General features: G+C 43.5%; 1 protein-coding gene across 1 annotated transcript; it reads right to left on the bottom strand.

Moving 5' to 3' along the window:
* Nucleotides 1-11,456: 11,456 nt before the first annotated feature.
* hs3st3b1a (heparan sulfate (glucosamine) 3-O-sulfotransferase 3B1a) lies at nucleotides 11,457-24,406 on the bottom strand. The gene is made up of 2 exons (XM_061701403.1): nucleotides 23,840-24,406; nucleotides 11,457-12,437 (listed from the first exon to the last, which is right to left on the bottom strand). The coding sequence occupies exons 1-2, from the start codon at nucleotides 24,247-24,249 to the stop codon at nucleotides 11,819-11,821; spliced, it is 1,029 nt and encodes a 342-aa protein (XP_061557387.1). The 5' UTR covers nucleotides 24,250-24,406; the 3' UTR covers nucleotides 11,457-11,818.
* Between the last annotated feature and the right edge of the window lie 2,725 nt (nucleotides 24,407-27,131).

Here is a 27,131-nt window from a genome sequence, read left to right as displayed (position 1 = left end):
GATGAGTCCAAATATTGATCGAAATGGAAAATGTTGCTTTAAAATCTGAACAAATTAGAACGCGCACGTCGTCACAGAACAGATTGAAGTCGACATTGAAGGTTCCGCAGTACAAATGAGGACTTTGTGAACTGAAATCTCTTTGATACAACAGCACTAATTACTCATTGAGCACTCAAACTCACAGAGAGAATAGACTGGCTGTAAAACACTGAAGGGGGAGGAGGGCATTCATCGTGCTCCCCGGTTAATCAGAGAGGTCAGTTTGTTCTCAGGTTGATTAAGCAGCGACAGGACTGTAAGTCACACGTCCCTGCCTCCCGTTTCCCATGAGCACCCTGGGCCTCGTAAATGGGAGCGTGCCGTAAAACCGCCCCCGCAGCGGACCTGAAGGAGTAAACAAAGGCACACCTTTACTATGTGCCTTTTCAGCCACGTCTCCTTATTGGGACTCCAGTGGAACCTGTAAGGTCCAACATCTAAGACTTCTTCTTTCTGGACCTTTGGTTTGTTTTCTCTTATGATTCAGGACTTATTGTGTGTACGTTTTGTCCCGGAGCTTTTCTTTCCAAAGTCTTTGAGAGAGCTAGTTTCTTCGTAGGAGCTCACAGACAAATTCTATGGGACATTGTCTCAAACGAGACAATGTTTGTCTTGGGAAAGCTGTGTTACATGGAGTACGTGTCATTTACAAAACCCCTTCTGGGCTGCTGATTGACTTCCCAATTAAAAACCCCATTGGAAATCATTGAAGCTGAATTAATTAATACAGCGTGACCAGGACAGACGTACTTGTTTTGTTGCTATGCTACTGCTTTGTCTTCAAAATTTCCATGGGTGGTTCCATGGTCGACGACATATTTATCCTCTTTGCCATTACTGGCATCCTACTGTAATGGGACATTACAAAACAAAAAGATGCGCATTGAATTGAAGCTTCATGATATTTGCTGATGTGTCGCATGCTGTCACTCCCCATGAGGCATGCTTTCCTGCAGATTTTGGACATTTTAAGCTTCCTCTGTATTTACAGCCTAATTTCTGTTTGTTTGTGCAGAAGCCAGGTGGCTACACGGCAAACCTGCCGCAGGTTTGTCGACCGAACCCCGGCACGCATAGTTCGCCCTATCCTTGATGAAATACAAACAACTAAAAACACAGTCAATGTATTCGACAAAGCTGGAGGATGAGTCAGTGCTGTTACATTTGCCTTTAAACTAAATGAAGAAAACTGGAGTGGGCACACTTGCTGCCTGTCTTAAGAAGCTTTGGGAAAGACTAATTGCTTCGTAACAGGCTTTTACACTGTAGGCCATGTTATTTTGTGTGTGTGTGTGTGTGTGTGTGTGTTCATTTGGAGGACGAGGACAAAGGAAAAAGTGGAGAAGGGAGAGTTTGGTTATGTGTCCACTAATTGAAAAGTAATTCAACAATTTGGGAATATCAAGTGCTGACTCCATGATGGAAAATGCACTACATGCTGGCTGCTTGTAAAAAAAAAACAACAACAAAAAAACACTGCATGAGACAGCACCGCCCCTTCAAAACGGGCTAATATAATCAAAATAGGGGGTATAAAATGTCAGAGACATGTTATCAAGACACCTGGAAACGATTTTAAATTGTGAAAAAAACCCACTGTAATGTGTTCCAGCAGTCTGGAAACAAAAGCTAAGACGAGCGAGTAAAGTAGACCAAACAAGCACGTGCAGCCTTTTCGCCGACGATTCAGCGTATCAGCGTGGGAATAATTGAATTAGCCTGCGCTGTCTCCGCTGATATCGAGCACGTCACGGAGACCCGAGCCACGGGTCACCGCTCGCTGCCGACGACCAGAGAAGGAGACGTGAATTGTTTAACTGTGCAACGCTAATAAGTGGACCTAGCAACGATAATGCCCTGCTGTAAATGTGTTATGACATGAACTAGAAAGTGTGTGTGTGTGTTTGTACGTGGGCAGCAATGAAGACATGATTTTCAAAAGTGAATCATAACCACGTCTTCCTCTTTGTTTATTATTACGCCACTTGACGGAAGAGACTGGTGGCATTTAATGTTAGTTGTACTGAAATATCAACGACGTCCACGTTTAATCAACTTCACTCAACTTTTATCACATTATAGTCGACTACAGAAAAATTTTAGTCGTTCAACCCTGAATTGGTGCATGTTTTTTTTTTTTCTACCTACTGCTACTCTCAAGCTTTCTCTTATTATTTCATTTATGACACTGCTGATTTTGACATCAAATTCCTCCACTCGCTGCGTTCGCTCAAAACCAAACTGTCGCCAACATGATGAATATTCGCAAGCTGCGCTGGACTGCGCACGAGTCAGCGTTGGACCGCATCGCAAGTACTTGATGGGAACGAACCTTGATGGCTCGTCGACGTCGCCTCGCGAAAGTGGCAGATTGCACGCAACGCCCAGTGCGCCGGCGATGATGTAAACGTTACAGTTAGCAGGAACGCTGAATAGAAGGCGACAAGTGGCGATGAGAACAAAGGCTCAATAGCTTCTTGACCTAGATGAAGTTCTTTTTGGGAACTGGAATTGGATGGCGGTAGGCGTGTGCCAATTGTGAAAAAACAATCACAGCATCTTGACTGCGAATGCTTTCACTTCACGTGCGTCACTGCCAAACAATATTGCAGGTGCTAACTTGACTGTATTGACGGCAACGTCTTTCGTGAAGGCCCGTGAGGGCCGTTCAACAGAGGTGGGACTCAGTCACATGTGCGAGTCTCAATTTTTAACGTCCCAACTCACTGCGACCAAAAATCAAGTAAGTCAAGTTGAGTCCCCACTAAATTTCAGGCAAGTCCAGTCAAGTCATTACCTGGCTTAACCTGGTCACAAGCCATGGCATCCATTAGCTGCTTTGCGCTCAGCTGTATTTGCGTCAGTTAGCTGTACTAACACATGTTTTTAATGGGTCCAAACCAGTCTCTGTTTTAGCTAGTACTTTCTCTTCTCTATTTAATGTATTACCGACATGAAGGTTAGCTAATTTTGCCTGACTAGCTATCGGTGACCTAACGTGACGTCAAACTAGCTTACCTGTCGTCGAGGGTTTTATGGTGACGGCCGAAGTTGAATGTTGTTACTGTTGTTTGTTTAGTTTTTTTTTAAGTTGCTAACCTCACATATTGCCATTATTTTTCCCGATTTGATCAAAAACATAAACCTTTAATCGAAATGTCATAAATTTCAGCGCTCCCTCCGTGATGCTTGCTAATGCGGTGGCCTCACTTCGCCATACCGTAGCGTACTGGTGGCTTGCCGGATTCCCACACTACACAAAAAAACAACCTCTTCCAAAAACAAAATGGCACACTACCGGGAAAATACAGAATTTCAAATGTGAAGACGCAAGACTCGTGGAGTGAGCTCATTCAAGTCGAAGTTGAGTCGGTCATACGTTTTAGCCAAACCAGTCTTGAAATTGGCGGCTTAAGTCTGACTCGAGTCAAGTCTTGTGACTTGAATATCCCACGTTTTCCGCACAATAATAATGAGCATTGAGGGAATATAGTCAGGATCTTACAAAAAACAATCGTTAGCATTACAAGATCTGTGTCTCAAGTCTACAAAGGAGCATTAGCGCCACACTTAAAGTAGACTGTAAGGCTTAAAGTAAACTGTAAGGTTTTTATAAAAGGTCTCTAAAATCTTGTCAAAACACACACAGGATAAAGAACACTCCTAAAAAAAGCAACTGGCAACAAATGTCGTGACTTTTTGTGTTATACTACAATGACTTTTTTTCAAACTATTGTGACTATTTTCCAAATGTGGTTTCAGTTTCGTAACATTATAACATTCCATCTTTATCTTGTATTATTTTGCCATTATCCTTCTAACGGGACGTGCTTTACAACTTTTTTGTTACGTTATGACTTTTTTTCTCTTGCAAATGCAACCATGTAACATTTTATTCATTACAAGATTATTTCTTTTACATTTGTCGTCAGCATGGCTGCTCATACTGCTCGGTAGAGTCGAGAGACAGATGCACCGTCGGCAACGCGGCTCTGACGTCGTCTGACACCTTTCGACTTCCCGTCTGTTTCGAGTTGGTGCGACAACTCTTCTGAAAATAGCAGATATGGCGGCAGCAAAAGAAGCTACAGAGTCTCATCTTGCTAAGTGACAGCACCCGCTGGTGCCATGGCAACACAAGCAATGCAAACTCAATCGCACCCAAGACGAATCGGGCTCTTGATGTTAGCTGCTTTTGCAACAAAGGACGGCATGGGGAGGGACATGAAGGACAAAATTCCTTCACGTCAGCTATGGTTTGCAACTTTTCTACGCCAGGAAATGGGAAGAGCAGATTGTGGCCATGTTGGAAATCAATTTGAGACAATCTGACTCATTTTGGAGGGAGCGTCAATGCGGAAAATAAAAAATAGAAGACCTTTATTTGCTGCAAACACAAACGGCCTAAGTGAGAAAATAAGATGTCACTCTGTCACCTCTATTATCACTCAATTCCACCTGGAAAGTAACACACTCATTAACAACTTTTGGTTGCTTTTAATAGCAGAACTGATTTCCACATGGTTTAAAATCCATCCGGTATGCCTCGCTGCCCGGACTTTAAAATTAGGCACATTACAAGAGCTAGTGAATAATGCTCAGTTTTGATTTCTGTCGTGATGCGAAACACTATTACCAATTAGTCGGTGTTTAGTGGAGAAAAAATATTTTTAAAGAATCTCAATTTAGAACAGTTCCCAGGTGTTTCAGTAAAATATCTGATATGCTTTAATTCAGGCCATCTACCTCGAGGGTCAAAAATCATAGCCAGCCCTCGTCCCCTCCCCCCTGCCCATGTACTTCTGGGCCAATGGTGAGTATTGATTTTGTGACCATGACCCGTGTATGTGGCAAACATTGTCAAATACAAATACCCCCCACCCCCCCACCTCACTGCCACCACGTTAACAACTTCACCGAGCTGTCAAGGTTGCGTTGCTTATCATAAACTAACATGTAATGCTAATCTGTCCAGCCAACAAACCTGAGTGAACCTCTGCTTACCATTTGGCTTTCGTGTAGCAGTTCAGACAATTTAGTCCTGTTGCTGCTTGAAAGTGGCTCTGGATCTTCACCCAGTGTAGCTCTTAAGTCAAGGGCATAAACATATGGGGTGGTTATTATGTAAATCAGGCCCACTGTTGGACTTTTGTTTTTTTTTTTTTTTTTTTTTATAAATAGGCAGGTAACCAAAGATTTACTCTGATGCTTAACAAAACAGCAGCACCTACCCAGGCACATAATACGTTCCAGTGGACTCTGGTGTGCGACCGCTCCACAGAGTCGTGTGTGTGTGTCCAAGTTTGTCTTAATTTCGTCATAATAGTCCCTTTATTTTGTTTTAAAGACCCTACATTATGCATGTTAGAAGATAATTGCTGAAAACTTGGCAAGACTGAGAACTACAGTATGTAGCACTGAAGTGTGGCGATATAGTAATTAAACTGACTTTCACCATTTCAGCTTTCCTGGTATTTTTGGGCTGTGGCTAAAACGGCAGTGACGCACTTCGACGTCGAACACGAGTCCTCCCTCGTCCACTATATGAACTTGAACGCCTTCGTTCACATCAATTGCAAGCTCAACAACTATAGCGTGCAGTTAGCTAGCCGGCTACACCTTCCCCCCGAAAATGTAAAAGATATTTATTTTCACTTCATGGGGACTTTAACCCCGGTTTCACTTGATATACAGTGTAATATACGTGTCACATAATTAAAAGTAATTACAAAAATGCCTTTGTATGAGTAATAAACACCAATTGTATTGTTAAGAAAGAAGATACGACGTGTACGGCGTACCCCACACCGGCTCAGCCCAGATGCGCGGATTAAGGTTTAAAGCACCTTGGAAGTAAGTGGCAGATGTCAGAAATACTGGAGATAAAAGATAAGTGTTGTTTTGTATGGATGGTAAATAAACAGAATCTGTTGAGAAAGGCTACACTTGGGAAATTTCCTGCTTCTTTTCTGCCCACCTCCCCAGAGCCAAAGTTTAACGAAGCAATTAACCAGGAAATCACATTGAATCCCTGACAGACTGGAAATGATCTCAGAGTATTTTCTTTGACGTATTTATTTATTTTTGGCCTATTAGTTTTTGTAATGTCCCCGTCATAACTTTATTCATGAATATCCACGACCGCTTAGTAAAGTGTCTCCCACTATTTAATCCTGCTAATTACTGTATTTACACAAATACTGGCTCGGGATGTTCATATACTCAACTGCAAATGGAAGGGTTGGGGGGGCAAAAATAAAAAAAGATTGCCGTAAATGTAGAGAATTGGCAAGATTTGAGCGGGCCAGCGGGTCAGAATTTAAATGGGCATACACAAGATTGTGGAGCGACCACACGTCAGACTCTACTGGACCGTTAATCGCCATTAAAGACGCCGTCTCCACATAATAGAAGATTACTGTGAAAGGAATGCCTTAAAAAGCTGTGGTGAGACTCCACACTTAAATAAGTTTGAAAGACTTTGTTTTGGTAGGTGCTGCTGTTTTGGTTGACAGATACTTCAAATGAGCTCAGCGGGTGACTCGTTAACGTCCGTGTGTGAACTATAAAACAAATAAACTCTCGTTCCTGGGAAGTGTGTATTCACAAGACAGCTAATTCTACCTACGAGAGCAGGGGTGTCAAACTAGTTTTCATCGAGGGACACATCGTAGTTATGGTTGCCCTCAGGGGGCCGGTTATAACAGTGAAAGCACATGATTAAGTATAATTGTCAGGGGCGTAGCGGGATGCCAAAAATCACAATTCGCTTGGTATCTTACTTTCCAAGTTCACAGTTCAGTTCACATTCAGCACAGTAAGAGAAAAAACGGCTTTTTTTGTGTAAACGGGGGACATACTTTAATGCCGCTTAAAAGGAAACATAAGACCTTAAATCATTTGTTTTTAGGAAAATGCAACATCAATAGTTTGTCTTTATTTTAAGAAAGGACGGTGTGATATAGTAACAGTTTAAACAGTGTGAACTACTATGCTTAACCCTGGGAGCGGCAGATTATTATTATTTTTTTTCAAAACCTACGGCTAGCCTTGATGTCTGTTAAATTTAGTTACACTGTGTTTGTTTACGAACTTAGTGTGTGGCAAGAGCAACGGGCCGTGAGTCTCATTCACTGCCTGTTCTCCATCTTAACATTGATATTTGAATTCAACTGCCGTCAACGGCAGTGAATGAGTTTTCAGAGGGACGACCACTATTTGAAGAACTATAGTGTAGTATTGTATACAGGCTCGTCTTTCCCATAGCAACACTTTTAAAATTGCCTTATCTATGATAGTCATTATGTAGATATACAGTATGTATGTGCTTTCGGGCCAGCTGTACACGGCTCAGACAGGACCACGCACTCCAGATTAGGCGCGACTAAAAAGTTAACGCAACCTCACGCTCGGCCTTCGCCTAACGCAGACAGACAACAGACAATCCGGTTCGCTAATCCCACCCAGGGTCCCGCATTGCCCCTCCATGGCCGAATCGTGGTTTATGACACCGACATCGGCGTGTGGAGAGTCGGGGGCTCTACACACCTCATTAGGGAGAAAGCAGGATAAGAAGAGGAAAATCTCTGTCCATGTCTGAGGTGGACGAGGACACGAGATTTTTTTTTTCTAGAATGTACTTCGACTGGCTACAAGATTAGGGATACCTACCTTCTAATGAGATCCAACACAATAGCCGTGAGATCCAACACAATAGCCGTACCTGTATAACATTAAATACAGTATTTTCAAAATGAAGAAAAAAGCAACCACATTAATACACAGATTTTGAAACAATACCCCTCAAAACTGAGCATTAACTCTATCGAGATTATGTATTGATTGTTGTTGTCTTTGTTGGTTTTAGTTAGTTGGTAGCCTTAATAAAATAATAAATGTCATAAGAAAGGCGGGGCATAGACGTTGGTGAGAATCTGGATGAATTCATTTGGGGTTTTTATGCCATTAAAGTTACTATAGTGCAAATGGAACATTCAATACAAAAAGTTTCAATGAAACAATCCATTTTTAACATCTTACGCCGTCCTCTATTCAAAGCACATGATCTTCTCATCTTTTGCACCTTTTTCACTGATTGGTACCTATTTTGCTCACCACAACTGTACATGCCATTTGTCATATACAGTATGTGTGTGTGTGTCATTCTAAAATGTTTTTCATATTGTACTCCACAGTCTCCACTTTCCTGCAGCTTTCCTTTTCTGTTGACGCTCAGCCTCAGAATTTGATTTTAATTCAGTGATGATGATGTACTTCACCGGCCTGACTTTTCCAAATCCATTCATTCCAAATGTTTCTTTTCTGTCCGAACGATTCAAATCATTGCGAGCGCACGTCGCCAGGATGCTGTTAGAATCCCGCACGAAAAACACGTGCCTTCATCTTTCCAGCCTAAATTCCCTGGCAAGTTTTATTTGAAGTTATCTAGAACTGAGTTGGTTTCACGCAGCGCTAAGTAGCCCCCTCTTTTTTTTTTTCAGAAGAGGATTTGCGATGGCTCTGTCAGCACATATATGTCAACTCAGATTAATGGGCGCCCTCTCTAAAGGATTAGGATTAGCGACCGATGGGACAATGCAGAATAAAAGACTAAGAGAGTAGACAATTGTTTTATTAAGCATGTGAGACAAAGTTTACCAAAGTGAGGTTCTTTTCCCCTTTTCTTTTCTTGTAGGTTGGAATGTTCCATCACGGTTTATGGAAGCATCTGCCACTCACAGAAGCGAATAATGGATCAATTATTTAAGGTTTGGTCATCATTGAAATCACACAAATGTACAGATTACAGTGCACTGAATTTGCACATGTGCCTCACGTTCAAGAAGTTCTGGGCTGGAATCTGGGCTCAGGCCCTCCAGTGTGGCGTCCACGTGTTCTGCCAGTGGTTTTTTTTTTTCCCCCCCCGGGTACTCCGGCTTCCTTCCACATTCCCAAAACGTAAAATGAATTGAAGACTCTAAATTGCCCATAGGTGTGAATGTGTGTGCGATTCAACTGGCAAATGATAGTTGCACATTGAACATTAACATCATAAATAAAGTTCTCTGAATCACACTAGCATGAGCACAAAATGTATAAATGCTCATATATTTTGCGTACACGCCTGCATTTCACTTTTTGACAGAAGAGATTTTGTTCAGATCACACTTGATCCCGCACACATTCTTTAGACGAAAAGCAGCCAGTGTGTGCCCTGACGTTTTATTGTCACTTTATTATTAAACTGTCCCGTTGGCTGCCAAGTGGATTTGTGCAATCTCTGCCTGCCAGGTGTCTAGTTTCCCTGTCTTCTCCCAACCCTTCAAACAAAACAGCCTCAATTACAAGCGCCCGCGGCGATGTGTGCTAACAACAATTCCCCCGTCAGGAGCCTGGCAATTACGCGGGCCTCCTCCGTGGATGTAATTGCAGTGGGGGCAGCTTCCTGACTGAGCAGACTGCTTGCTTGCCCACCACCAGGGAGACCGGCTTCATCAGTTGTGGCAGCCCCAGGTAAATGAGGGCGTTTGGCCCAGGCATTAAATAAAGGTTGCCTGTTAATAGAGGAGGTTGGTGTCTCATTTGCACGGCGACCTTTTGCCCGCACGACTAGCTGGGGTGCATCGTGCATGAACATACGTATTTCCAGAGCACACTAAAAATAAAATAAGCCAGTCATGGGCTGCAACAGCTCTGAAATCTTTGTGGGTCCAAATGAAACATGTTATACAGTAGAACCTCATGACTAGATTTACCATTGAGTTTCATTATATTTAAAAAGATTTGTTCTGGCAGCACAGTGTACCAGTGGTGAGCCGAATGGGAACCAAAACAGGCAGTAGAAACCTTTTTTTTTTTTTTTTTTTTTTTTAAAAGAAACAGCTTTGCTTTAGGATCAAGAATACTGTATACCACACTTTATAATCCATTCCCCAGTGAGGAGCCCGACACTTTGTGTAGAACTTAGCAGGGGTCATGTCATCAGTGGCGGCAGCAGACGCCTGCTAAAAACAGCTAATGGCGACGTGCTAATTAGCTCGTTAGCGCAATAATGTGCAAGATGTTCAATTACACACAGCAGTTCGCCTTCTTCTCACCAGGTATCCAGCGAAGAAAAATAGGAAGAAGTTGATTTGAAGTTTCACACAGAGACTAAAAGTGCAATTGTACCACTTTTTGTAAAACATATTTATTTCGTCATAAAAAAGTACACCATTTAACTTGCCTCATTCCAATGTTCAAACGATGCATACAGCAAAATAGTGCCTCTACGACAGCAGGGAATGGCATTTATTTGAGCAAATGTTTGTGTGTTGAATAAAACTCAACCATACAAAAAGCTTATTTCCCCCCCGCCCCCTAGCAGACTACGTGGTGGATTCTCCATCAAATAAAGCATCATGCACAAGGGCGTAACTGTCACATGTGATGTCACCTGTGATAAAAGCATTGATTCAGTTTGGCTTCCAAACGGGCGTTATGCAGCTCTTTGGAAAACAGGTGGAATCGTCCCAACATGGGAGGACCGGAGCCTCGAATGCATTGTGTTGTGGAAATGTTTGAGAGCCCAAAACTAAGCGGAGGAAATGTGAAATTATGATCTAAAATTGAATCGGGCTTAAAGGTCAGCCATAACCTGACGAGCATTAATGGATCTGTGTTTTATTGCAGAGCTCCAGCGATTGCGCTTGCGCCATCCGTCGGCTCTAATTGACGTGATGAAGAGCTATTACCGTATTGATCGACCGAGCCGAGTGACACTGGATCATCGGAGGCCCGCATCGACCTTACTAAGTGAGTCCACGGTTTACTGAGGGTCAAGCAGATGTTAAGGGGATTTTATTATTATTACTAGTTGGAGCTCAGTCAGGTTGAAGTGAGCCCAAAAGCAGCTTTTAAAAAAAGGAATGGAAAGAACTGACACAAAACCTGAAAATGAAGGCTAAAAAAAAATCTAAATGTCCTAGCTTGAAATACCCGTAACAACATTGTGCTTTGAGGAATAAAATTGTTTGGTCGATCTAGAGCAGCCTTTGCCAAACTTGTGAAGTCACACACTCCCATTATGAGAGGGACGGCGCAAAAAAACAAAAACAAAGGCCATGTAAAGTGATGTCAGAGATAATATACGTTTGAAGATAATTGATGAAAACATGCGCAAAGACTGAAAACTGCAGTACTCAATTGTGACGAAATAGTTTTTCATCATTTCAGTTTTTCAGATTTTTGTGGGGCGTGGCTTAAAAGGGGTCGAGTGACTCGGAGCCTACAGACACGTTAAACAAGCAGCTAAACCCATTTAAAAGCACAGTCAAAACAGCTGACAGAATATTTCTACAATATGTAATTTAAGTGCCACAATTACATGCCAGAGCTGGATGGTTGATTTGACGGGACGACCGGCAGCAGCGAAGTTGCATTTTGGGTACTGTACATACCCTCAAATTTTTTTATTTGTATTTTTTTTTAAAGAAATGAATGTATTTAACCTTTTTACTTGGGTAAAAATGCAATGGAAGGTAAAATAATTAAACAAAACAGTCACCCTCAGGGGTGCACGCACTACAGTGTGAGGATCCCTGATCGAGAGTAAACCTGCTTACACATCTTAGGAATTTCATATAATAGCAATAAATTATCATAAAATAAACTTCTGAACTCTATACATAGCTGGCAAATATACTCTCTACACCTTCTGGATGATACAATTCTATAAAAAATAAAAATACACACACACACAAGTCAATGAACTAGCCTTGCTGCTCTCGTCTTCTTCTCAGTCCCAGCCAAAGTCATGACCCGTCATCTGGTAAAACTTCAAGTTAAATGGTTTGTAGAACTCCCGTAGTCTCTGCACCACCCCCGGGTCAATGTTAGGATGGGTTCTGCCTTTGGTTTTGCCCAGGCAGTGAGGTTTGCTGTGGCCCTCTGGTCTCTTTAGGCAAGGGAAGCCCTTTGCTGGGTTAAAGTGGAAATGCTTCTCGGTGACCACTCGCCTGAGCCCGAGAAAATCCTGGACCCGCGCCACCTCCAAGGCGGGGTCGCTAATGAGCCGCTCGCCGCTGACAAACAGCAGCTGCTCCATGGGGAAGTAGTGGAGCCAACGCTCCAGGTGCTTGGCGTACATGCCGATCTGAACGGCGCTCCACGCCGTGTCGATCACGCCCGCCGACGTGTTCTTAAAGGTCAAGCTCTCAAAAGACGGGATGTCCGGCTTCTTGGAGCGGGTCTGCGTGTAGTCCGAGATGGCTCGGGTGACGGGGTCTCGGACGACCACGATCAGCTTGGTGTCTCTGGACATGGTGTAGATACGAGCGGGGACCTCCTTGGTGATGTAGTAGCTGGGCGTCTTCTCCATGGTCAGCTGACCCTCGGAGGACTTTGGCATCAATTGTCTGCGAAAGACAGAAATGTAATTATGTGTGTGCCATTAATAGCATAGCGCTTCACGTAGCTAACTGCCGTGGGCTCCATTTCCGATCGATGCCCCGTTAACAATTGGCTTGCGATTGACCGGTGAGCAGTCCAAGGTGCCTTTTGCCCTAAATTAGCTGTCGATAGGGAGGGGGGGGAAAATGCTCCCACGAAAGTCAAGTTCTGTGTCTCAGGGTACAATTTAGCCTAATGCCCCCCTTAAGGCTAATTATTAGAGTCCAGCATAACTATTTTTACTTTTTCCACAAATGCTCCCAAACTTTAGAAGTCAAGTGTCAAGGGTACAAAAGCAGTAGCACTGTGCGACCCAATGACAAGCCATTGTACTGCCTTAAAACAACCTACTTTGTTTCTGGCACAATGAGTCAATTTCTGTCTCTCAAGTCAATTTCTGTCTAATTATTTCCACTCCAATATCAACTGTTTGCACCTTTTCCAGGTATGTTCTCAGTCTATGAAAGTCAAATGTCGAGGGTATAAAAGCAGTTAAGAAGCCATTGTACTCGTGCAGGTACAACAAGTTATTTTTTCCCCAAGAGTATGTCAGAAATCGACATTGTGAGACAATTCTGTGTCTCAGGGTACAAGCAACACAATTGTCCCCCGCCCCCTTAAAGGCCACTTACGCTATTTAGATTCCGAGGTAAGTATACCTCTTTGCAGAAACAAATAGGTTTGCGGTATTTTTCCAAGCTGTTGAAGTCAAGTGTCAAGGGGGGGGGGGGGCAAAAACTGTTCCTAATGTCAAGTATCAAGGGTACAAAAGCATAACATTCTAAGGGTGCCACCCCAATGACGACCCGTTTACTAACTGTACAACCATCTCCTTTTTCCCCCCCCTAAGAGATAGACCAGAAATAGACTTCCAGTAGCAATCGATTTCTTCTGTCCCTCAAGTTACAATCGACACTGATTTCCTTCTTGAGGACTAAATATTCGACTCCAAAGTAACTGTTTGTACCTATTCTAGAGTCAAAAAGTTGTTCTCAGCTGTACAAGTTTAGTTTCAAGGACATCAAAGCAGCACTTTTCAAGAAAGAGTATCACCCCCTTGAACCTCGAAAGGGACCAATGTGTTCAAATTCAGAAGACGAACTCTGACAGCCTCGCTCCACGAGAGGCATAAAAGCACGAGGCTGCAGCGAGCTCGCCGTTCTCGAGAAGACAAATGAAGCCGTGGTGCCCAGCATTGACGGAGCACGTGAGTGTTCGTTGAAATGACAAGGACTCGCGTATGAGTGCCACGCGACGCTCTAAACACAGAGCCTAAAGCAAGAGATTCATCTCCCGCTGCTGCATTTAATCTGGCGTGCAACCTCAACCATCTTCCATGTCTCACATTCAAATACCGCGCACCTTCATTACCGCGCACAAAGGACGGTTTAGCCCTGAATAGGCGGCTTGACGCTCTTTAATGTCACGCCAAAACAGGTGACTGCGACTGCACCTTTTCGTCTCGTATTTCTTTGTAATTCCGTGGGAAGATTGTTGAGATTTGTTGAAGACGTGCAGGCAAACCTTCAGAGCTGTTTAGTATCGTGACAGTGTGTTCGTCTTGACCCTGGATGCCTCAAGTTGTTAACTGGAGCCCTGACTGGATAATGGCTAAAGTGATACAAGGGGGATTAGGTTTAAGCCAAACACGTTGGTGCATTGGGGCCAGAGTGGCTGGCTGGCTGGCTTGTCCGTGGCACAAGAGCAGGGAGGCATATCAACAAAAAGTGATCTGAAGTTTCACTTTCTAATAGCAGTGGTGGGAGGTAACTAAGTACAAATACTTTGTTACTGTAGATGTTTTCAGGTGCTGTATCTTCTACTTTATTTTTCTGCTGACCTTTTACTCCAGATATCTGTACTCTCTACTCCTCACTTTATCAAACAGGCTCATTTTTTGTTGCGGTTGAGAATTTGATTGATTGAGATCTTGCGGATCTTCCATTAACAATGATGATTCAACAGATTTGGAGAAACAAGATATTCCCGCCCATGGTCTTACTTAATGCTTTCAAAGCCATCCGTTTCCCACATTGCCAGCCGTTTTAGAGCATTTTCAAACCAACAGAATATTGTGTTGTGACAATATAGAACCACAACTACCAAAAGAAAGAGTGTTCTATCTTCTTTCACCAGGAAAAAAATAATTTTCTTTTTCCCCATTCTTCAGTGATTAGTATGACAACACAGGGTTAGTTTCACAAAAAACAGAATTTCAAATACCTTTGTGGTGTACGTTTTACCTGCTGATGAAAGCAAGATGTTATTGTTACAAGAATCCAGTGTGCCAGATTTTTGAAGCATTACATCATCCTATTATGACTTTAATTATCAATAAATGGTACTTAAATGTTTTGATAGTAAGCTGATGATCAACAGGGAAAGGAGTGGTGGCGCGTCGTTAAGGTGATTACTGTCATTTACAACCCCAATGCCAACGAAGTTGGGACGTTGTGTTAAACATAAATAAAAAAAGAATACAATGATTTTCAAATCATATTCAACCTATATTTAATTGAATAAACTGCATAGATATTTAATGTTCAAACTGATAAACTTTATTGTTTTTAGCAAATAATCATTAACTTAGAATTTTATGGCTGCAACACGTCCAGAAAAGCTGGCACAGGGTTATGTTTACCACTGTGTTACATCACCTTTTCTTTTAACAACATTCAATAAACGTTTGGGAACTGAGCACACTAATTGTTAAAGTTTGGAGGTGGAATTGTTTCCCATTCTTGCTTGATGTATTCCGTTGTCGTATTTGACGCTTCACAATGCGCCACACATTTTCAATGGGAGACAGGTCTGGACTGCAGGCAGGCCAGTCCAGTACCCGCACTCTTTTTACTCGGAAGCCACGCTGTTGTAACACGTGCACAATGTGGTTTGGCATTGTCTTGCTGAAATAAGCAGGGGCGTCCATGAAAAAGATGTTGCTTGGATGGCAGCGTATGTTTCTCCAAAACCTGTATGTACCTTTCAGCATTAATGTTGCCTTCACAGATGTGTAAGTGACCCATGCCATCGGCACTAACACTGCCCCATACCATCACAGATGCTGGCTTTTGAACTTTGTCCATAACAGTCCGGATGGTTCTTTTCCTCTTTGGCCCGGAGGACACGACGTCCACAATTTCCAAAAACAATTTGAAATGTGGACTCGTCGGACCACAGAACACTTTTCCACTTTGCATCGGTCCAGCTTACATGAGCTCGGGCCCAGAGAAGCCGGCGGCGTTTCTATTTTCTCACCCACTTGTTCACAAAGAGGTGAACATCGCCCCATCTTTACTTGCGAATGACTGAGCAATTCAGGGAAGCTCCTTTTCTACCCAATCATGGCACCCACCTGTTCCCAATGAGCCTGTTCACCTGTGGGATGTTCTAAGCAGGTGTTTGATGAGCATTCCTCAACTTTCTCACTTTTTTGCCACCTGTCCGAGCTTTTTTAGAACGTGTTGTAGCCATAAAATTCTAAGTTCATGATTATTTGCTTAAAACAATCAAGTTTATCAGTTTGAACATTAAATATAGGTTGAACATGATTTGCAAATCATTGTATTCTGTTTTTATTTGTTTAACACAACGTCCCAACTTCATTGGAATTGGGGTTGTATAATTATGTGTTTGTACACGCGCAAGCAGCGTCAAGCTCCCCTCTTCAAACGCGGCAGCTTTCATTTCTGAGGTGATCTATTGCAAAACGCAGCTAAGAATGCACTGCAGCTGAAGCATCGATGGAAATTATATAAAAAAAAAAAAAAATAAATAAATAAAAAAGCATCATCATACGCGGAGTTGCCACTTTCCTCACCGGTGCCACCTGCCACTTTTTCCTCAGTCTACAGAGACCCTGCAGGATCTTACACACTTGCACTTTTTCCTCCCGGAGAGCCTCAGCCGCTTGTCGTCATAGTTAATCAAGCAGAGTGTGAAAGGCACAAACAACCTCGGTGCAATTATTATGCATCTCTTACTGGAGATGCACACAAGCGGACAAAGACGGTGCACTAATTACTGTTTTTCCTCATATACTTGTCATTTGTGCAAATATGTTTTATCACAATTATGTTTTCAATTTTGATGGCAATATATTTAAATACATGTTATTGTAAGAAAAATCAGTTAAAAGATGCTATAGCTAATGTTAATACATGAGCTTCAATGGGGCTTTTCTAGACACGTCAAGACACTTTACAACACCCCTCGTGCACACTTTAAACACATTTCAACCCATTAAAACATACTTTTTTAAACTCATTGTACACATATTTGAACACAAAAAAATACACACATAAAATGTATAGAAAATACGTAATAATAACGGAATAAAATAGCCTTAAAATACCCCTTCCACAGACTGTAATCACATTGAATGTATTTTAATACAAATTTGATGTTTAACAGAGAAAAATCTATTATAGCAGGGAGTTTAAACTATTTAAAAATAGTTTGAATATATTTTATTGTCAATCTTTCCTGCAAGAAATAAGAAAAACAATGTATGTTTATAAATATTCAATTATATACAGTATTGTTTTATATATTGTTAATTTGATTATATGGTAATTATTATACTGGTAGATTGATGTTTTAACAGTTGCACGAAATACATTTGTCGCCCGTGAAGCACAGATTAGCCGTGGTGTCAATCAAAACTGACGTTTACTTTGTGTACTACAGTATTTGTAAAAATTGCAGGTGTACCTAATGGAGTGACCATTCAGTGTCCTACACTGTATAACTTCACAAGGTTCAAAACAAACCAAGTGGGCTTTGGCTCTTATTTTGATTCCATCTAGGGACGTTAAGGAAGAACTGTGCGCCTCGCCGAGACTTACGGCTACCTTTAGTTTATGTGCTGTTGTCAGTCTGTGTGGATGCTCGCACATAAACATCCTTCACCCTCTTAACGGTCCCGAGGATCCTTGAAGGACTGCGAGATAACGAAGGAAGGCAGTTAAGAGAAGGAGTAAAGCAATAAGAGTACTGAGGATGAAGTTATATAGTGCAGACGACAGACATGGCGAGGAGTGGCTTTGTTATGTGATGTGGCTGTTTAGTCTCGCCCGCAGTCAGGTGTAGTCATGAAAGCAGCCGCTGCGTTTGGAAAGCCTTTGTTTGCATTGAGCGCAATCAGGAGGGCAGGTTCAAAGGTAGGACTTTACGTAGCTGCTGTGCGCTGATGTCACCAGTCGCCACTTGAGCCGTATTTGCACTTCGAGTCCAAGTGCCCAACGCTGATTTAAGGCCTTTATCTTGATTTTCTTTTTGACTATTTATATCTGATATGGTGGCGTTTATATTCACAAAACACCTGAAACGACTCTCGTGCGCCACTCTCTCTGGGCTGGTTTTCCGCTTCTTTGTACCATTTTTACAAAATATTTAATTAGGGCCCTAACTAGAGCCGAAACGATTAATCGAATAATTGGATTATAAAATACATTTAAAAAAAAGCTGAAGCCAAATCTCTGCTTTGAAGCTTTGCAGTGATCATTTTCTTACACAGCCTCACGCACCACCCCTTTATAGAAAGCAGAAATAAGTTGGCGCAGTGGCGGTGAGCCAGGAGGAACGAGTATGTAAAAGCCAGCGAACGTCCAAAGTTTGGGATCAATTCACACTTAAAAAGGATATAGCGTAATGAGTCTACTGCAAAGCAGAACTAACGCACCGCAACAGCACATCTGCGATCGCTAAAACATGATACCTTGTGTTAGCTAATTTAATAGAGGCTACCACCCCTAATATCGATGTTAGCTAATTTAATATAGCCTAGTTAGAACATATTGTAATGCCCCCACAAGTGGTCAATGATAGAGTCGTTCACTTTCAGTCTCTTTATTGAACAGACTATAACAAAATAAACACAAAATAAGCACATTCGTAACACTCACTCAACCTGCAAACTGGCTAACGGTTAGCCAGTCGAGACCCTGCCGCTAACCTGAGCTCACAATGGCCAACTCTTCGTTTCAAAATTCACCCAGTTGTGCCCCCTGGAAAACAAGAAAACATTTGTCCTTACCGCCAGTTTCTCTGAGTGACACGAAATTTCGACGGTGTCGTGTAAATCCAGACTAGTATGTTCACGTTTCGAGCACGACTTAATTGGCTTTCACTTTCCAGTCAGCCCACCCCTCGTGTGACAGCAAACCTCGGCAAAAACAAAATCCAGAGCGTTATCTAATGTCCCGACGAGTTGTAATCTTATACTTGTTGAAGCACCGCGAGGGGTTGAGTGTGGGAATCGCATCTCGCCTCCAAGAAAAGTTTGAGAGGTGCTGGTATGTGGCCACTTGGAATAATCGAAGCAATTGAGAGCGAGACAAGTTCCAGACTCGAATCAAACGATCCAGGGAGACCGTCCGTCATATCGCGCCGACAATCGACTGTTGCCACGTTACGCTGCGTGCGAGATCTTCTCATGAGCAGCAGTATAAATAGAGCACAGCCTCCATTATTATGCACTGCTTTAGTCGTAGGAGCTGTAACAAGTGTCAGCCTTGCGTTAGCACATTGCTAAAAACAAAGTTGATCCGTTTGAACATTCAATATCTTGTCTTTGTAGTGTATTCAATTCAATATAGGTTGAACATGATTCGCAAATCATTGCATTCTGTTTTTATTTATGTTTAACACAACGTCCCAACTTCATCGGAATTGGGGTTGTAAAAGCAGAAAAATTCACCAAGCGATGGTTCGTAACTCAAGCATCTCGTAAGTTGGGGCACTCGAGTAACTCCAATAATTTGATTACATAGAAAGGTTGATGCAAAACTGCCTCGAAGCTTCGCAGGGATCATCTTCCACACGGACTCCATTTGTGTCTGGCAACAGCGCCATCTTCAGGTTGCTTCATAATTGTCTATCGCTTCGTTTCACGTCACTTCACTGAGTCCGTGGATTGGCTCTAGTTGGTGTTGACCACACACACACACACACGAGGATTTTGTGATTGTGAATATTGAACAGGTTTTATACGATTCCACACCACAAGATAATAGCTCGGGATAATCTTTCAGTGACATCAGACCGGCCTGTACCGAAAAGCTCAAATTTGGCCCGATTGTCGCTACGTGCGTCCTCCGCTTTAAAGGCAGCGGTGGCTAGCCGTCTGTTACGCCAATTGTGTGCGATCTCCGCGTGAAAGACCGCAGTGTGGCTGAAATGCATGCATGCATGTTTGGACTCGAGAGGCAGTATGCCATCAAACGGCAAAGAACACAAAATGTGTTCCAGTTTAAGTCACAGCGACATTATTGTGGGAATGCTCAGAGGCGTGCATACATGGTTATTATAAAAAAAAGAAAAGAAAACAAAGCTCAGTGAGATAGCATCACTATTACTGTACGTCAAGGATTGAAAACAAAATCAGCTGTTATTTTTCTTCGGCCAAGCACTTAATCAGTTGTGAAATATTGACTTTTCTCCAAGAGATCAAAGTTGAGATATCCATCTCGGTATTGCAATTTGTAGCGTGAACTGTTAATATTAACAATATTAACGTTGACATTTTGAGACAAACACCAAGCAAACAAACAAACAAATTTGAACAACGCTGCTGACCAAAACAGCAGCACCTACGGATTGCACGTAAACGGTCTCTCAGATGTATTCAAGTGTGTCGCCTTCATGCATGTTATGAGTTCCTTGTGCAGTATTAAAGATGATCTTACTGTAAGTTTCGTGAAGATGACGTCATTAACATCAATTAGCGTTTGAGTAGACTTTGATGCGTGGCCGCTCCGCAATGTTGTATATTTTCCCGCGACTTATTCATTCCGCGCTGTCTGCCCGCTTCTTGCTGTTTCTCTGCCTTTCTCCACAATAGCTTGAGTTCGAGAACATCATTTGATATGATTCCAAAAGCGCCCCTCAGTCCCGACCGACATTTTCGGGAATATGGGATTTGAGAGGAATGCACGAGGACTGAATATTCTACTGGTTTCTGTCAAGGGTTTAAAAATTAGTTAAAGAAGACGTATAATGCTCCCCCCCCCACACACACACACACACACACAATTTAAAACTGTTTCCAGGTGTCTTAATAACATGTCTGTGAAATGTTTTTTGTCAAAATACCCCAAGGAGCAAGAATTTCTCTCATGACTGAAAGTTTGAGCCGCGTCTCATGCAAGCGACATCCCGCCACCGCTTTCACAACTTCAAGCAGGCGCTAAACATTGTTTTGTGGTCAACTATAATCTGATTATCAATGGAGTCAAAGCCGATTCATTGATGACATCGGTGATATTTTTTCAGCACGAAACCTTTTTCGGGGCCATGGACCATATTCACGCGAAGATAAATAAAAAAAAAAAAAAAAAAAGACTAATGATTAAAAATGCAACTTGCCACTATGCTCACTGAAGGTGTTGTAATGATTGGGAGCTCTGCGCATGTTTTGGCTTTGACATGATAGTTTCTCAGACAGCGAAGTCCGGCCGACCGGCGGCGGGGAAGGAGGATGGAGGGCGGTGATTGTCAATTAGCCACATTCGGATGTTCAAATTGCCCAAATTTACAACAGCTCGCTCACAGACACATTTTCAGATATAGGCGCCAGACAAAAGATTGACTTTGTTGTTTAATTTCACATTTCAAGGCTTGGCACACACTGTAGAGACCCAACAATTTGGCGACAAGCGATTCAAAAGTCAAATTGAAAATGTAAAAAATGAGTTTAATGTAGTTTAGTGTGGTGCCAGGATGCGGGCGCAGTCGCGCGCTGGTGATGGAGCGTGAGCGAAAGCAAACAACGGCATCAAAGCCAGCAAACAAAAGATGGCTGCGGCAGATTGTTGCTTTCTAAAGTTGTTCCGACTTGCTGTCAGCGAGTCCCCAGTGGGAGACACTTGCAGGAAACGGCGCGTTCTCTGTGAAGATCCTACAAAAGAGAGCGACGAGGATGTGGGAAACGACTCTGGGGGTTTAGCGCCGAGCGAACTTCAGTGTTTTCACAGCGCCGAAATAAGCGGCGCGGCTTTGACAAATTGCTTGAGGCGAAAGCCCAGAGGGTTGTTGCAGCGGGACGAAAGAGAGGAAGGTGCGCGTTATCAGTATTGACGATCGGCGGCGCTCGGTTCTGGGAAAGGATGGAGCGGGGTCTGTTTTTAATGGTTGTACTGCTCGTGGAGATTATTTCAGGGGAACGTGCGAAACCCATTCAGTCAAAATGCTGACAAAGTTCACATGGAGAGCTGGCTCCCATTTCCACCGTTTCACTTTAGTGCTGGCGAAAGTGCTGAGCAAGCGAAAACAGCCACCGGTCGGTTGAGTGGACGGCGATGAACTCTTCGGTTCGCTCCGCTCTTTGGAAACTTTGCATCCCAGAGATCTGCCGAAGTCAAAACTCCCCGAAAGCTCGGAAGCGTCTTTTCTCGGGGCCATCCCGGCGAAGGCCCCCATCGCGGCGGCCCCCCCGCCGACTGTCGTCAAAGGGCACTTTCACCCTCCTGAGCTCATTTGCATGCAAAGTGAAGGCAGCGAAAACATGTTTCACACTAATTGTCTTCTCCTTTATTGTCGGGGTTAATGCAGACCTCGGGGGTTCTCTGGAGTCCCCTTTCATTGAGCTCCATAATGCCGTTAAGCTTTTCTAAATGTACTGCCCTCTATCTGCCACTGGCTGCCGGTGAGCTTACCCCGAGGGGCCGAGAGGAGGATTAGCCCATCCTCAGCGAGGTAGTACGAAGGCCGTTCATTGTTCTGCGTGTGGATCCTCACGGCCTAAAACATGATTTGAGCAATTAAGTCACATCTAGGGAAGAAGAGCTTGATTTGCTGCGGAGAAGCAATCAGCCGCAAGAAAAGACAATGGGGGGGGGGGGAGGTCGAAGCGCGCGACCGATCGACGGGCTTCGGCGTGGTCGCCGTCCCGCCGCGCGGACGCACCGATCGCAGCACCGGCGCGACTCAATGCCACCGCGGGGGGCCGAAGGGCCCGCCCGGCACACCGCTAGCTCTTCCCAAGTCCGTTTGTCCGTGGACACTGACGTGCCTCAAAGTCATCGTGACAAAATTCAAACTTCAGAAAAAGTTGTCCACGCTACTCACAAAAACGTGATGCGGGATCTTCGGCTTTCGGGGTGGAATTTCTGGATGAAGTCAAAATGCGCTGTAACATCAAAGTTTGGTTCGTGTTTTTGAACGAGATTTGTACTCCGTCTGAAAAAAAGTGCAATCGATTTTCAATTAGAAAATAAAGTTCAAGATTTCAGTTGGAGATTTCGAGGATTTGCCATGAAAAAAGATCACGTTGCTCAGTTGACAAAGAGATGGACAAAAAGCGGAATCCCTCAAAGACCGATGGTCCCAAAATGTTCTCGAAGTTTCCGGAGAGTCCCAAAAACCGCTAGAGTGCAAAGTCATCCTTTGAACAGTGCCGCGTTTCCACGGTTGCGGCCCGCTTTGAAACGGGGCACGACTCGCCTCTTAACCCCTGCGCTCTCGAAGCCGCCTTCGACACATCCGACTTTGTTTCTCGAAAGAGAAGCGAGTTCCACGCGAATGTTTGCGTAGTGCGAGCCAGTTAAAAGGGGCGCAGCTGATCCCTGATCGGATTTCTCGTGTCCGCTCGGGCCCGAAGATGAAAACAAATGGCCGACGACGCGGATTCATCTGCTTGAGTCGAGCTATAAACTGCACGCTGCACTCAATGGTAATAATGCAACAAATTGTTAGTACTTTTTTTTTCTTCTTCTTTGAATTGGATCGGATGCCGTACAAATGTTGCAAGGTCACGCAAATACTTTACACGCTATCACTTTGTAAATAATCCCGATAGAGGCCGGAGACGTTGGAGGGGGGGTGGCAGTTTGACGTCACAATCTCGCTTATGCAACGACGGCGTACTTTTCAACCTTACGCCATCACCGCATCCTGCAAAACGCAGCATCTAACGCCTTCATTTGATGGCAAATGAAACATTATCTGCCAATTGAGCCCCGTAAATCATTCACATCCGTCGCTCGACTCAAAGATGGACGGATGGCGATCGATAGATGCGCCATATCTGCAATCTAAAGGATTTTTGTCCCCCTGAGATTTTTAAAGTGTGCTGACATTAAGCGCGTGACAGTATAATAGATAGGGTAGATAAATAGGATAGTATGTATAGGTAGACATGAGAGAGAGATATGATAGATAGGTAGAGAGAGAGAGGAAAATGTTTTATCTGAGGGCCATAACACGGTTTTCCATTTTCGTGAGGTTTGTTGTTGTTTGTTTCCTTTTTTTGTAAGTCCCCCCCGTCCCCCGTCCCCCGTCCCCCCCATGAGTTTTGATGTCTTTCTCGAGTCCACGAGACCAATCTATAGATCTATTTTGCGTGATCTGGAATGAAAAGCGCGCTCACCTGTACCAGTCCAGGCCCTTGTGGTAGTTGCGGTCGAAGAAGTGCGGTTCTGCCCCCGCCGCGCGCACGTCCGGATGCAGCCGCAGGAACTCCAGCAGGGCGCGCGTGCCCCCTTTCTTCACGCCGATGATGATGGCCCGGGGTAACTTTTGACTCGCCGACTCATTGAGGCAAGCCGCCGCGGCGTCGACGTCGTCCCACTCGTCCCCTCTGCCGTCCGACGCGTCGTCGAGCAAGTCGCGGGACGGACGCGCCGCCGCCCCGAACCCGGGCACGGCCGAGCTGGAGCCCAAGCAGCAGTAGATCATGTAGACCCACAGGGACAGCATGATGCACAAGACGAACACTTTGTTCTTCACGTGGGGTGCTGGCACAACATGGGCACCGTGGACAGCGGGACTATATTCCATAGGGGCGAGTGAGCGTCCGGGCGGCGGCGGCGGCGGCGGCGGGGGGCATCTCGCCAAAGTGCACCGCGCTCGCTAAACTTTTCATGTGGCCGTTTTCCTCCAAACAACCACAAGCGAATGGTGCCAATCAACGTAACGTGAGCGGCCGTCACTTGACGTGCGGCTTGTGAGGGCGCACACGCACGGGAGCGACAAGTTATCCCCCCGTCAAGCTTCCCGCAATGCATGGCCGGTGGACTTCCGGTTCAACCTTTCAGCGTAAAACCCAAACGGAGGCTGCGCGTTAAAAAGAAGCGTCACCTCCAGCCAAGCAAACGGACATTTCCTCACTTTGTTAACACGCATATGGAACTTGACCGCGATGAACGCCATGTTTTATTTTGAAGGTAAAAGTGCTCCGTTAGTTGGAATGAATCGGCGGGAAATGCTATAAGTGACTATTATTGTTAATAATTTAAGGAGAGATTATGTGAATATGAATAATTCATCAAATTAAACATAAAGCTTACGTGGAACGCATTCCTGTTTTGTTTTTTAATGTCATCATCTGCCAGTCAAAAGCATTCAGATCCCACTCAGTGGTTAAGTATACCATACATTTTTCTATTATTAATATGCTTCTGCATTTTTCAAAATTGTATATCTAATTTATTATTATTACTACACTGGCAAAATGTGGAGGACAAACGCTATAGAAAATGAATGGATTAATGATCATTGTTTGCAAAGTAGTCTGATTAAGAAATGCACAAGACTCTAACAAAAATGATTACTCATTACAAAATGCAGTTTTATCTGTGAATGTTAACGTGTGTCATGGATCAGCTGCCTTTTGTTTGGCCTTGACACGTTTTCCTGGTGTCGTTCCAATGAGTCAGAGGTAACTGGCCTCATAATAGCCACTCATTTCGTGTCCAAACACGTTGAACGCGCACTTGCATGTGAGCCAGTTATATTATATACTGCGTGCAGTGTATCGGTGCGTCTCGCGAAGCCATAAATTTGAACGGTTTACTGTGGAAGAAGGGTGCGGTGCATCCTCTGCAAATCACGGTGAGGACGTGTGACTTTTGAGTTCTGAGGCCTTATTGGTAGCGCGGGAGCTGTCTGTGTGTGTGTGTGTGTGTGTGTGTGTGTGTGTGTGTGTGTGTGTGCGCGTGTGCGTGTGCGTGGCGTCTTGGGGCGTGGGGGTCATAGGCCCATTGCTCCAGTGCACCCCTGAGCTAGCAGAGGATTAGCAGGATTACCCCCCCTGAGCAGCCATGTCAGTCAGCGTTTCGCCAGCCCCCCCACTTCATCTAAGCCCCTTATCTCGTCCCTCAGACGCTACGTGAGATATGCGCTCGCGGGTCACTACATTAGGTACAGCTGCACAATACAAAGACCTGTAGCCAAAGATGTTGCCTTTACAAAGGAATCTTTGGTGGTGGAGATGTATTGGGACATTTGAGGATAGACGGCTAAAAAGAAAAAGTGAAATATTACAGCGGACCTCAGCTATGTCGTGGTTTATCTTTGGTGACCCTGCTACATGGAAGATTTGTAAGCTATTGTTTTTTGCAATTTGATTATTTTTTTTTTTTTTTGACAGTTGAAATTTAGAGTTGCGCACCTGAAGTGCAGTACCATGTTGTGCCATAACATGCCGTGCATCACTGATTATTAACTGTATTCTTTATATACTGTCGCTTTAAATGTTTCAAATATTTAATTCATTGTTAATATGTGATACTCGCAGGTATTCTATATGTTCACTTGAAGTTGCCACATACTCTACACAAGCGCATGCCTTTAAAAGGTGGGTGTCCTCTGCTTGAGTGACATGTGCAAAACACGGGCCATTTGTTGGCTAAACGATTAGGCGCTATGCATCACAGTCTCGGCACGGTAGGCAGCAAAAAGCATCATGGTGCTTGCTGCTGCGTCCAGAATTCTTTGCGGTGCCCTTTCTTACGACAGGTCTTACAAAATCAAGCTCAACGTTACTCTTTACTTGGATTTTTTTCCCATCTTCTTATGAGTGTTTGTATTAGCTAAACTGTACATTGTGCTAGGTTGGTATTTGTGAATTCCTTCCACTGTGGTTCGTGTGGCATTCCGGTCTCGTTTACTGCATTACAAAGCAACTTAGGGACTTCCCAAATGTGTGAGTTGAAATTGCTGCAAAGCAGGAAAAAAAAGCCCATTTATGCGTATGAGTCATTGCTGCCATATTACAGTCAAATAGCCAGCTGACTTTACTAAAGGTGTGCAGGTGAGTAACTGCACTACACTTGATCAATTAAAAAAGAAATGCTTTGTACAGAATATGCAATATAGTGAGTGATAAATTTACTTTAAAGTGTGGTTAAATAAGTTAAAATGTGTTTAAAGTGTGCGGGAGGGTTAAAATTATATTATGGCGATGTAATGATAACCATGAGGAAAAATGTCTTCATTCACGTGCGACAGCAGAATGTTATGCAGAAGGCATGAAGCATATCTGTCCGAAATCTCCCTCACAGAAATTGTGCGATTGATGGCAAAATGCAAACAGACACAGAGACGCGTTTTATATATATATATATATATATATATATATATATATATATATATATATATATTTCTTGATTTTTCTGTAACGTGCTACTCGACTGCGACCGGCTTGTTTTCGGATTATAGGCAAGGTTTGCCACCACTTTTCAGTTGCTATGAGGAAACGTGTGCTTTTGTCACACTTTTTTTTTTTTTTTTTTTTTGTGCATTCATCATAATAAACGGACGTGATGAGTGTTTAAAAATAGAAACATGGTTTTGCCTTCTTTTGTGGGCCCACTCATGCTTGCTCATAGACACTTTTTTTTTTTTTTTTTTTTCCACTTTGTGAGCGATGCAGATTTGTT

The sequence above is a fragment of the Phycodurus eques genome, chromosome 16, assembly GCF_024500275.1.
Source record: "Phycodurus eques isolate BA_2022a chromosome 16, UOR_Pequ_1.1, whole genome shotgun sequence".
NCBI lineage: Eukaryota > Metazoa > Chordata > Actinopteri > Syngnathiformes > Syngnathidae > Phycodurus > Phycodurus eques.
Note: the sequence above shows the minus strand (reverse complement) of the source record. Positions and strands in the feature narration are given on the sequence as shown.

Excerpts from the sequence above, each read along its gene's own strand:
- hs3st3b1a (XM_061701403.1), bottom strand. The coding sequence starts at position 24,249 with ATGGAATATAGTCCCGCTGTCCACGGTGCCCATGTTGTGCCAGCACCC. Across the intron at positions 12,438-23,839 it reads AAGGGCCTGGACTGGTACAG|ACAATTGATGCCAAAGTCCT; the intron begins GTGAGCGCGCTT and ends TGTCTTTCGCAG.